This window comes from Phyllobates terribilis, unplaced genomic scaffold (assembly GCF_046119375.1).
Source record: "Phyllobates terribilis strain yellow unplaced genomic scaffold, ASM4611937v1 Scaffold_1__5_contigs__length_1240528914, whole genome shotgun sequence".
Classification (NCBI taxonomy): Eukaryota; Metazoa; Chordata; class Amphibia; order Anura; family Dendrobatidae; genus Phyllobates; species Phyllobates terribilis.
In genome coordinates, this window is record NW_027362761.1 from 723739726 (window position 1) to 723753045 (window position 13320).

Here is a 13320-nt window from a genome sequence, read left to right on the forward strand (position 1 = left end):
CTTTTATATTCATGTTGACTTTTGCATTTGTGCTCTTCTTTGGTTGATTAACACATACTATTGTTTGAATAATCCTGAATGTTGATACTTAAGTTGAGATGTACTGCAACTTATTGTCTGCAAATCTTGCTAGATAGGGTCATAGAGCAATACTGATAGATAATATGCTGATTACGTATTAAACCAGCCCAGGGAGTTGTTGATTTGCCGAGCAATATAGGACAAACTATGCAAGTTGATTAAATGCTCAAACAATGATTCATAAGCCCCTTTCATCTTCATCCCTTACCCTTGACATGTGAATGATGGCTGTAAGGACAATTGTGATCTATAAAAAGGGAGTCTCTGCCTCTATTCAGTGTCATTCTACAGCATGTCAGCTTAGTGGACTACTGCCCCAGCTGGAGGACTACAGATCTGATCCATTGACCTTTGTTAAATCCTTAGAGACGTCTTCAAGAATCCAAGTTGGGACAATCAGGTCACCTGGCCCCTGACCTCACTGCTCTCGGCTAGTTTCCTAAGCTTGTAGTTGCCTCCTCTTTTTGGGGGCCCACCAAAAGCAGGGTGCCACTGGTGGGGATAGTCGGCCCTGGAAGCCCCGAAATCACAGCTACTTTATTTCCAGCTGGCCAGCGGAAGGGTGAGGACTCTAATTTGCACAGTCTTGGGTATTTGCTGGGACTATTCTATATGTCATTGTTTGCTGGTGGTTCAATAAATTATTGCCACATTGTTTTACTCTCACCCTGTGTTGTCTGAGTAGTGTTCTGCCCTCAGTAAAAGAGAGTGGGCGTTCAGTGGTATGAGCCCTGGTCCATGCGGTCTTTCTAAAGACTGCTGGGCCAGCAGACAAGAACACCCACTGACCCCCGTGTTTTCACAATAATTATATCTAAATTATATCAGCTGCTTCATTCCAGCAATCAGTCAGAATCATAATCCCCAGGTACACAAATTCAAAACTTTTGGTATGTAGTGAATGATATTATTGTATCATAATTGGTATCATTTTTATCAGACATTGCACAGTTGACAAATACATCTGTTATATTTATTTTTAAGTAAAAATAATGCATATTTCTTACAGATGCTGCAATTAATACATTACGTCATGGATTCAGTTGGCTCACAATTTTGTTGGCAGTAGGAATAAGCATTCTTCCTTCACTTCTTGTACGTTTTTTCACCAGTATGTTTGATCAGAATCAAATCCACCATGTAAGTATCATAAACATTTTACACAAATCACAAAAGCCGGGATGATAAGATATCTAGCTAGAAATGTACTATCCTTAGACTGAATAAAGGATTATGTAATCTGTAGGCTCCTTTGATTCCACCATTGTCCATTCACTTAAAATAATTATGTGAGTTTTACTGTGTTACTAAATGTTTGAAAATGTCTGAGGAACTCTACTCCAGGGATATGGTGGAGTAAGAAGATTAACCTACTGTAACTAACTGCGATACAAACCAATGTTTTTATCATACATTAAGTGCTACAGGAATGTGATTTTTTACCATTTGTCATAAAGCAGCTAAGTACCTTATTTAACACACCTTATTATTATTGTTTTTTACTCCTTTATTATAATTTTCCTATCTTGAGCAAAGAATTAAAAACACAAAATATCTGATTCATTAAGCAGTTTTGCTAGAATTACTTTAAATGTTGCTAAATGTTTGCACATCCCAAAACTTTGTAAATTTGGCTACTTGACACCAGTGTCGGCCATCATCAGAGGCCAGTAGTAATGAGCGAGTATGTTCTGTTTACCCTTTCGCCGAGGATGCTCGGGCCGAACTCCGAGTATTTATAGCTGCTCAGTGATATGGTTGAATCGCTCCCGTGTGCATGATTTGCAACTCTTTGACAGCTTTATTACATGTGAGGAATGCAAAAGAAACAATCATTCTTCACATGTAATAAAGCTGTCAAACAGTCGCAAATCATGCACACAGGAGTGATTTAAACATAACACTGAGCAGCTGTAACTACTCGGTGCTCGCCCGAGCATACTTGGCGAAAGGGTTAACAGAACATACTCGCTCATCACTAATGGCCAGCTAAGATAAGTGGGTGGAACTCGAGAGAAGCAGGGCATATCCAAACATGCTAAAATTAATTATAATTAAAGGCACAAAGTGGCGTAAATTGCGACAGAAATGTATACCAGCTCCGGGCTGATGTACATTTCTGGTGGTGACACAAGACAGTTGAAAGGTGGCACATGACAGTTCAAGATGCGCATACCTTATAATAAACTCAGTGCATCTTAGTCCAGCACTCCCTTCATTTAGTGATATTTGTGACTATATATCTTAAACACGGTATGGTATTGTAGCCTGCAATTCATCAGTACTAACTGGTATTGCTCTGATAGATGCTGTTAAACATAAAAGCATTGACACCTGCAAAATTCTATGAATCTAATATAGATTACATAGACATTAACCACACATGCGAAATTGCTCAATTTTCCTTCTGAATGCAATGTGTGTAGTGAAACATGTAGAAAAGGCTCTGATTTTAATGAGCAGCAATATCTGTGTAGTCTAGATTGGAATGTGTAATTGGCCTCTTCTTACCTCAAACCTTTGGTGTCTACAATATGAGATCAGATAAACAGAGTGGACAGCAATGTGAAACAGTCTCTTCTTACCTCAGCACCACTGGTATCTTCAGTATTAGATCAGATAGACATGGTGGACAGCAGTATGAGCAACCTCTTATTTTCTCAGCACTACTAGTATCTCCAGTATTAGATCAGAAAGACAAGTGTGGCACCCCAGATGGCCTGGTTGCCACAGTGGTATTGCTTCCTTCAAAAGAGGTAATACCATGTCTGGAAGCAAGCGGGGGCCCTTTTGGTCAGGTACACTATACATGCAACACTTTCCTGGCTCCAGGCCAGCAAGGGGAGTTCCTCCCCTTGGCAACTGGTATCTGGGGGCGGGGTTAGTTTAGTCAGTGCAAGGAGTTGAGTTTAGGACTTCGAGGAGAGAGGAGCTAGGGACTGGAGCTGGAGATAGCTTGTCCTAGCTGGAGCACACAGAGAACCGGACACCATAGTCCGAGGCTGTGGGGGATTCCAGACCCAGCAGCAGATACCGCAGGGCAGGAGATTGCAGGTCTCCTGGCCCCATCAGATGCCCGGAGGCTCTGCAGCACCGAGGGACCAGTACCGCTATGGAGGAGCGAGGCATCCACAAGGCCCGAGCTGCCAGCCATACGGGTGAGCACCGCACGTTACACTCAGGGACGTGGGCTACATCACAGCTACAAGCAGAATAGCCAAAGAGAATAGTGAGAACGGCAGGCCTACAACTCCACCTGCCCAGGAGGACTCTATGCTTGCTCCCAGACTGACCAGACTCCTATCTCTAGCCAGTACTCCAGTCCAGGCCTGTCTAATTGCTACCAGTAAAGACCCTGGGACTGCACTGCACGGACTCTGTGATTATTTCTACACCGCGACACCCTACACAACCACCATCATCCACACACACTGCCCTGAAGCTAACTCTTCCTGTGGGGAGTTATACCACCTTTGCTGCTATACCACCGGCTTCAGAGGACTGTTCTGCAGCGGCGGTCTCTATTAACATCACTCCACAGGTGGCGTAGTCGGACATTATATAACCTATATACATCTACTACCCTTGGATTGACCGCCCTGGGTCACGGACCGGGTCACCGCCTCTGTGACTAGCACCCCCAGCATCTACAGGCCCGGCTCCGGGTACCCCTCGGCCCAGGGGGCGCATCACAAGCATTCCTAATATAGGGTATGAAAGTATTTCTGGGGTAGCTGTCTGGGCCATAATAATGTTTGAGGGGACAGTGGAGCCATCCTACTGTGTGTGGAGGATTGTGGGGTCCATAATACTGTGTGAGGAGGCTGTGGAGGTCATTGCATTGTGTTTGGGAGCCATGGGGGGGTCATACTGTGTGCAGGCTGTTGAGGTCATTATTTTGTGTTTAGGGACTGTGGGGGCATCATACTGTGTGGCAAGGTGGCTGTTAGGGTATTCTACATTGTGGAAGGTTGAGAGTTTATTATCCTGTTTGGGGTGTTTTAAGTGGTATCACACTGTGTGAGACTGCTATGGGGGCCATCATATTGTTTGTGGGGACTCTCGGGACATCATACTGTGTATTGCAGCTTTGGGAGCATCATACTGTGTGGTGGGCTGTGGGAGCATCATACTGTGTAGGAGGAGATATGATGACATCATACTGTATGGGGGCACTTCAGGGGCACAATGCTGTGTTGGGGGCTGTGGAGGGCATTATACTATTTTGGGGGTCACTCTGACAGAAGTATTCTATATTGGGAGCACTGTGTGGACATCATGCTGTGTTGGGGGTACTGTGTGAACATCCTACTGTTTTGGGGGTACTGAGTAATGATGAGCGAGCACTAAAATTCTCGGGTACTCGTTGTTCGAGTTGAGCAAATTGGAATGTTTGAGTGCTCGGTCCGAGTAACGAGCCCAACGTAAGTCTATGGGAAACGCGAGCATTTTTCCGGCGGCTCCCCCCGGCGGTCTGCAGAGGGCCTAAAAATTGCCCAACTGGATGGGAAAAGTGCTCAAATGACATGGGAAGAGCATGGGAAGACCCCTGGAAGCATTTCTGACTCCCAGGTCACTGCTGTCAACAACGTTGTCAGAGGTATTACGCCCTTTTACGGACTCGCAATAAAACATACAAAAGCTAAATCAAAATGAAATGGATTTTCCTGGGCAACATGTTAAGGAACTTTCTTTCCAGGGTAATGACTTGTATATAAGGCAAAATAAATAACCAAAAACAAAAATTCTCCTCCACACCTTGGGCTATGTTCACACGTAGGGTTTTTGCACTTTTCCATTGCTTTCAACAAAGACAAATGCATTCACCAGGAAATGTCATTTTAACATTTTATAACCTTATCTGGCCATGTGGTGTGTGACACATCATCAGACACATCCTATTTCATTTATGATGGAGGGACTCGGAAAGTCACAAAGACTATTTTTATTGGGCTATCAGGCGGCCCTTACTATTCTTAAAGGGGCAACTGTCAGTCCTCGCTATTGTTAGAGAGCCATCAGCCGCTATTCTTTATTGTTCCCATTATTAATGAGTGGGTCTCCTATACTGTTATTTCATATGCTGTGACTGCAACGGCTGCCAACAATTTGGAGGAACTCCAATGCCCCATGCAAGTGACGTAGAGGTCGGAGGGCCTCCTGAAAACAATATTCCCATTATTAGGAAGTGTGTCTCCCATACTGTTTGCCTATGCAGTGAAGCAACGGCTGCCAAAAATTTGGAGGAACTCCAATGCCCTTTGCAAGAGACTTAGAGGTCGGAGGGCCTCCTGCAAAAAATGCTCCCATTATTAGGAAGTGTGTCTCCCATACTGTTTGCCTATGCAGTGAAGCAACAGCTGCCAAAAATTTGGAGGAACTCCAATGCCCCTTGCAAGAGACGTAGAAGTCAGAGGGCCTCCTGAAAAAAATGTTCCCATTATTAGGAAGTGGGTCTCCCATACTCTTTGGCTATGCACTGAAGCAATGGCTGCCAAAAATTTGGAGGAACTCCAATGACCCTTGCAAGAGACGTAGATATGTTGATATGGTACATATGGTGGTGATATGGTGGTGGAGGATGAGGATGCGGAGAAAGAGGAGCACAAGAGCAAATAGACAAAATCAGGAAGCGTATACTCATGTCTGGGTGTGAAGACAGAGGTGCATGTTAATAGAGTTAGAACTCCCCAAAAAAGACACTGTATTTGAGTTTATGTTGCGCTGCTATCATTCGTTGGTGTTGAGAAGTCTGACCAAATCCAGCCCTTGTTCATTTTTATAAGAATCAGCCTGTCAGAATTTTCAGTTGACAGGTGAATGAGCCTATCGGTTATAATTCCACCGGTGGCACTAAAAACCCACTCTGACAAAACGCTAGCGACAGGGCAGGCCAGGACCTCCAAGGCGTAGAGAGCCGGTTCATGCCACGTGTCCAGCTTGGATACCCAATAATTATAAGACATAGAGGAATCACGGAGGACATTGGTACGGTCGGCAAGTTACTCCCTCACCATCTTCCAAAACTTTTTCTTCCTTTGGAGTGTACCCCGCGCCTCAGGGCCTGTGCAATGGGAGGGTCTGAGAAAATGTCCCAGAACTTTGACAGTGTTCCCTTGCCTCTGTTGAATTGCGTTTGTGGCTCTTTCGCCTGTACTCCTTGGTTGTCCAATGAACTGTGACCTCTGCCGTCAGCGTTTTCAGATGGGAATTTTTTTAATAATTCCACAACAAGGGCCTTCTCTTACTGCACCATTTTATTAGGCCTGTCCTGCAAAGGAATAAGAGACATAAAGTTGTCCCTGTAGTGTGGGTCTAGAAGCGTCACCAACAAGTAATGACTGTCACCCAAAATTTGGACAACACAAGGGTCACGGGAAAGGCAGAGTAATATAAACTCAGCCATGTGTGTCAGACTGCAGAGGCAAGATTTCCGTGTCCTCATCAAGAGGACAACTGACCATGCTCTCCTCCTCCTCCTCTTCCTCCTCCATCCACGCTGAACAGACGGTATGACAGTTGTGCAGGTAGTACCGTCTATAGCACAGGAAAGTAGCTCCTGTTCTTCCTCCTCCTCCTCTTCCTCATTGTCACCCAATCCATGTTGGGATGAGATGAGGCAGGGCTGTGTGTAATCACCCTGTATGGTTTCTTGCTCCATCTCATCGTGCTCCGCCTGAAATGCATCCTCTTGATTTGAGAGCAGAGAGCATTTCAGAAGACAGAGAAGCTTGATGGTGATGCTAATTATGGCATCATCGCCGCTCACCATCTTGGTGGAGTCCTCAAAGTTTTGGAGGATGGTACGGATGTCTGACATTCATGTCCACTCCTGAGGTCTTATGTGTGGAGTATGACCTGAATACCAGCGGCCTTGTTGATGCTGGTAGTCAACAACTGCCCTCTTCTGCTCACAAATCCTTCCCAACATCTGCACTGTAGCGTTCCAATGCGTGGGGACATCACACACCAGTTGGTGAGCCGGAAGCTGCAAATGCTGCTGAAGCACGGCAAGGGTGGCGGAAGCTGTAGCTGACTTTCTAAAATGGGCATACAGGCGGCGTACTTTGACAAGCAGATTCAACAGATCCGGGTAGGTTTTGAGAAACCACTGAACCATGAGGTTAAGCACATGGGCCAGGCATGGTATGTGTGTGAGCTCCCCTTGCCTCCGAACCGCCACCAGGTTCTGGCCATTGTCACACACGACCATGCCTGGCTGTAGGTTCAGCGGTGTCAGCCACAGATCTGCCTGCTCTTTCAGAAATGTCCACAACTCTTCAGCATTGTGCGGTTTGTCACCTAAGCATATTAGCTTCAGCACAGCCTGTTGCCGCTTGGCTGAGGCAGTGCTGCAGTGCTTCCAGCTTGTGACTGATGTGGTCATTTCGGAGATGGAGGCTGAGGAAGATGAGGAGGATGAGGTGCAGGAGCTGTAGAATGTGGGGGCAACCCTGATTGACCTAAGGCCCGCAATCCTCGGCATCGGGAGGACGTGTTCCGTCCCAAGGTCCGACTGGGTCCCGGCTTCCACTATGTTAACCCAGTGTGTAGTCAGCAAGATGTACTGTGCCAGCCCACAAGCACTTGTCCACCTGTCCGTGGTAATGTGGACTTTCCCAGTAACTGCATTGTTGAGGGCATGGCTAATGTTTTGGGACACGTGCTTGTGTAATGCGGGGCTGGCACACCGGGAGAAATAGTGGCGGCTGGGAACCGAGTACCGAGGCATGGCTGCCGCCATCAGGTTGCGGAAAACTTCCGTCTCCACGAGCCTAAAAGGCAGCATTTCGAGCGCAAGCATTCGCGAAATGTGTGAATTTAGTAGTGTGGCCTGTGGGGCATTAGCTGCGTATTTGCACTTGCATTTCACGGACTGGGGTAGAGACAACTGAATGCTGTACTGGGACAAGGATGTGGACGTGCTTGCTGATGGTGCTAGTTGAGAGCGTGCACCGACATGTGCAGGGTGGGAGGCATCTTTGCATGCGCCATGGACAGGGGATTGGCATGCACGCACAACAACGGAAGAAGCAGTGGTGTCACCCACAGACACTGTTTCTGGGGTTCGGCCCACTTAGTCGGGTGCTTTGCTGCCATGTGCCTGATCATGCTGGTGGTGGGCAGGCTGCTAGTTTTGCTACCCCTACTGATGCTGGCCTGGCGGGTGGTGCAAATGGCCTTTTTGGGGTTATCTGCAGAGTCTTTAAAAAACAAGCAGACTTGGGAAGACCTAACAGTTGTACTGGTAACTTTCGTCGTGTTGATGTTACGGGGAATGGTTGCCTGCCTTCTGTCTGCGGCCACCACACTGTTTGTTCTTGCCTGTTGTGGTTCTATGCCCCCCCCCGTGTTTTCCACCGTCGCCTTCGTGTGACCATGGCTGCTCAAATATTTGGGCATCGCTACATGCGATCTCCTCTTGCCCTGCCTCAAGTGGACCGGGTGAGAGGCCCGAATCTATAAATGGAAAAGTGAACAGCTTTTTGAAGTGTCCAAGTGTGGGATCCGTTGTCTCCGGGCACTCAGCATGGTGGGAGGAAGGGATTAGGGTGAGGAATATGCAGTCCAGACTCACGGCTACTGAGACTTTACCGTGTGGAATGTCCTGGTGGTGGTGATGGCTAAGTGACTGGAAGCACTATCTGCTATCCAACCAATAACCTTTTCACACTGCTCTGTGTTCAGTAGTGGTGTTCTGCGGTCCCCTAATAATTGGGACAGGAAGGTCGAGCGAGGAGATGTGGGTGTTTGTTGTGGCACAATTTCAACTTGCCCACGACCTCAGCCTTGTTCTCTGCATGCGCTATCACAATCACGTCCACTTCCCCGTCCCTTGCCACATGCCTTGACCATTTTAAATGGAGGGCAATATTTTTCATGTTCACTACAAATGGCAAGATTTGAACCGCAGTGATATGTGGTACGTGCGACGGAAAACCACAGTTTCACCATTTTCATCCTGTAAAAATCCTATAGCATCTTTGACTTTTCTTTTACTTTTAACATACCCTCAAAATCCTTTTTTATTGCTTTTGACATCTCTTGCAAGCCTTAATTCATTGTCAGCTTTAGCTAACCTGATACGTGTCCTACAGGTTCTGCAGACTGCATTATATTCTTCTTTAGATATGCCTTCCTCTTTCCATTTGATAAACATTTCTTTCTTTCTTTTTAGCATGTGTTTAAGTTCTGTGTTCATCCAACCTGGTTTCCTTAAATGCTTCCCATTCTTCCTACTTTTCAGGATTGTTAACGATTGTGCTTTGAGAATCTCATTTTTAAAAATTTCCCATCCTTCCTTGACATTTTTGTCCTTAAGGACATCCAGCCATTGGATCCCTCCTATTCTCTTTCTGAGTCGCTTAAAATCTGCCTTTCTGAAATCTAACCTGGAAGTTTGAGTCTTCACATGTCTTCCTCCTCTATGTGATACGTGTGACGGAAAACCACAGTTTTAAAAAGCTGGCCTGTAGGTTACTATTTTTCACAGCGACCTCTTGTCAATAACTTCACTGACACACTGCAACAAAATTTAAATGGAGGCCAATATTTTCCACGTTCAAAAAATTTCTGGATTTTTATCGCTGTAATATGGAAAGGATCTGGCTGTATTCTACAGTGCCAACAAGCAAATGGAGCAAAAAATTGTGTACTCTGGATTGTTTTTTAAGCAAATAACCAGGATTAAGATAAAAAAAAATATCCCTGGCCCCTGCTATCTGGGGCTATGTCTACAAATATCTGTAAGAACAGCAGCAGCAGGAATGTTCAATGGACCCTCTTGCACTATATGCACTTCAGTCTGGCACATACACTGCCTGCCAGCCTAGCACAGATTATGTGCAACTGGATTAGTCCTCAAAAGGACTGTTAGTTCTGATGGATATAGATATATGTTGTGAAATACCTATACTAACAGGACGTTCAATGGACCCTCTTGTGCTATATCATGCACTGCAGTCTGCAACATACACTGCCTGCCTGCCTAGCAAAGATTATATACAGCTGGATTAGTCTCAAAAGGACTGTTAGTTCAGATGGATATTATAGATATACACTGCTCAAAAAATAAAGGGAACACTTAAACAACAGAATATAACTCCAAGTAAATCAAACTTCTGTTAAATCAAACTGTCCACTTAGGAAGCAACACTGATTGACAATCAATTTCACATGCTGTTGTGCAAATGGAATAGACAATAGATGGAAATTATTGGCAATTATCAAGACACACTCAATAAAGGAGTGGTTCTGCAGGTGGGGACCACAGACCACATCTCAGTACCAATGCTTTCTGGCTGCTGTTTTGGTCACTTTTGAATGTTGGTTGTGCTTTCACACTTGTGGTAGCATGAGATGGACTCTACAACCCATAGAAGTTGCTCAGATAGTGCAGCTCATCCAGGATGGCACATCAATGCAAGCTGTGGCAAGAAGGTTTGCTGTGCCTGTCAGTGTGGTGTCCAGAGGCTGGAGGCACTACCAGGAGACAGGCCAGTACACTAGGAGACGTGGAGGGGGCCGTAGGAGGGCAAGAATCCAGGACCGCTGCCTCCGCCTTTGTGCAAGGAGGAACAGGAGGAGCACTGCCAGAGCCCTGCAAAATGACCTCCAGCAGGCCACAAATGTGCATGTGTCTGCACAAACGGTTAGAAACCGACTCCATGAGGGTGGTATGAGGGCCCGACGTCCACAGATGGGGGTTGTGCTCACAGCCCAACACCATGCAGGACGCTTGGCATTTGCCACAGAACACCAGGATTGTCAAAGTCGCCACTGGCACTTTGTGCTCTTCACAGATGAAAGCAGGTTCACACTAAGCACATGTGGAGAGCATCTGGAGACGACGTGGAGACCGATCTGCTGCCTGCAACATCCTTCAGCATGACCGGTTTGGCAGTGGGTCAGTAATGGTGTGGGGTGGCATTTCTTTGGAGGGCCGCACAGCCCTCCATGTGCTCCTCAGAGGTAGCCTGACTGCCATTAGGTACCGAGATGAGATCCTCAGACCCCTTGTGAGACCATATGCTGGTGCGGTTGGTCCTGGGTTCCTCCTAATGCAGGACAGTGCCAGACCTCATGTGGCTGGAGTGTGTCAGCAGTTCCTGCAAGATGAAGGCATTGAAGCTATGGACTGGCCCACCCGTTCCCCAGACCTGAATCCGATTGAGTACATCTGGGACATCATGTCTCGCTCCATCCATCCAGTCACGTTGCACCACAGTTGGCGGAAGCTTTAGTCCAGGTCTGGGAGGAGATCCCACAGGAGACCATCTGTAACCTCATCAGGACCATGCCCAGGCATTGTAGGGAGGTCATACAGGCACGTGGAGGCCACACATAATACCGAGCCTCATTTCGACTTGTTTTAAGGACATTACATCAAAGTTGGATCAGCCTGTAGTGTGTTTTTCCACTTTAATTTTGAGGGTGACTCCAAATCCAGGACTCCATTGGTTAATAAATTTGATTTCCATTGATGATTTTTGTGTGATTTTGTTGTCAGCACATAAATTTGTACAGAACAAAGTATTCAATGAGAATATTTCATTCATTCAGATCTAGGATGTATTATTTGAGTGTTCCCTTTATTTTTTTGAGAAGTGTATGTTGGGGAATACATATACTAACTCTAAACAAGCAAATCTCTCCCTGATGCAGCAGCACCTCTCCCTACTCTGCCTGATTCCGGGGTAGACTGTGGCGAGCATGGCGGTGCCCGGTCTTATATACACCTGATGATACTGTGTGGCCAGCCAATCACTGTAATGCCTAATGCCCACAACCAACATGGCTACTGCATTACAGTGCGTGGCAGGCAATCCCTGCATGTTCATTGGCTCTCTAAAGAGCGCCAAACATGCAGGGAGGAGACCCAAGCTCCCGCCCGAGCAACCCGGAGATACTCGTTGAGCGCCAAGCATCTTGAGCAGAGAGATGCTCGGGCGAGTATCGAGCAGTGGCGAGCACGTTCGCTCATCACTAGTAGTGAGGGAATATGATACTTTGCTGAGGGCATTTTTATGTCATCATACTATGTGTGAGGGGGATACTGTGGGGGGATATTGTTTTTGGGAATTAATTGTGAGGGTATCACAATATATGAAATGGGCATTTTTGTGGGCATCATACTCTGTAGTGGGCATGAAAGGGGTATTGTAGTAGGAGAGTACCCTAGGAGGTTTAAGTAGATGCACAATTGCTGCGTTTGCTCCACAGTACCTGTCCCTCTCCCTGTCTTTAAAAATTGGGAGGTTTACCCTTGTGTGATTCTGTGACTGCATCTATGCTCCTTTATCTTATGCTTCCGGATTTATTTAATTGTTTTTTTGGGGGTGGGTGGAGGACACAATTAGGACTTTTGCTATGGGCCCCCATGATTTCTATGTATGCCTCTGCATGATAGCATACTGCATACTGTTTGAAATTAGTAATAAAGCAGTAGACAATAAGACCGTAAGTTCCTTTTAGTAGTGGCATTCAGGCAGTAAAAATTATAATATCTAATCATGTCTCTTGGACCTCTATTTAAAAAAAAAAGATAAAATCAGTTAAAAAGAGTTAAAAGCTGTTTATGCTCATGGTTCCACATGTATTTGCTTTCATCTTACTTTTCTACCTTGTTTAAAGGGGTTGTTCAGTCTGAGGATAGGTGTTCAATATCAAATCGGCAGGATCAAAAAACAAGTGATTGATAGATGATACTAAAATTAATGTACCATATGTAAGCAGACCATCAATAATTGGTAATAGAGGCAGGCAGGGGTACACTACCGCTCTGAATACATTTAAGAACTAAGAGTTTGCTATATTCCTTGCTATGATCTTTTGGCCAAACTCCATAATATTTTTGAGTTTGAGTTAATAGCAGGGCAAACATCTCCTCAAACTATGTTGTTCCTAAAACAGGGAATATTAGTATGATGACAGATAAACTTTAAAGTATAGTTAAGAGGTTGTCTACCGTTTTTTAAATAAAAAAAAAAAAACAGACCCGGCATGTTCGCTGTCTTATTTCATCGATGGAAACCTGTCCAAGAATGTTGATAGGACTGGTACCTGAGAACATGTGCAGCAGGAAGACCTGGAGATACAGTAGCTTGATAATACATGGTATAGGCAGATCACAGCAATGGTGCTTCCTACTCCACATACCCACAAGCCCCTGTGCTATTACCAGTCCGTGAAATGTTTTTATTAGAGATGAGCGGTGTTCGACTCGAACTGTTCGCCAAT

General features: G+C 45.6%; 1 protein-coding gene across 1 annotated transcript in view; it reads left to right on the forward strand.

Annotated features, from left to right (window-relative positions):
• ATP8B3 (ATPase phospholipid transporting 8B3) overlaps positions 1–13320 on the forward strand; it is a 1018530-nt gene that overhangs the window by 923793 nt on the left and 81417 nt on the right. Inside the window, exon 27 of the mRNA XM_073686335.1 lies at positions 1091–1221. Within this exon, the coding sequence (XP_073542436.1) occupies positions 1091–1221 (131 nt within the window). The remainder of the gene's footprint in view (positions 1–1090; positions 1222–13320) is intronic.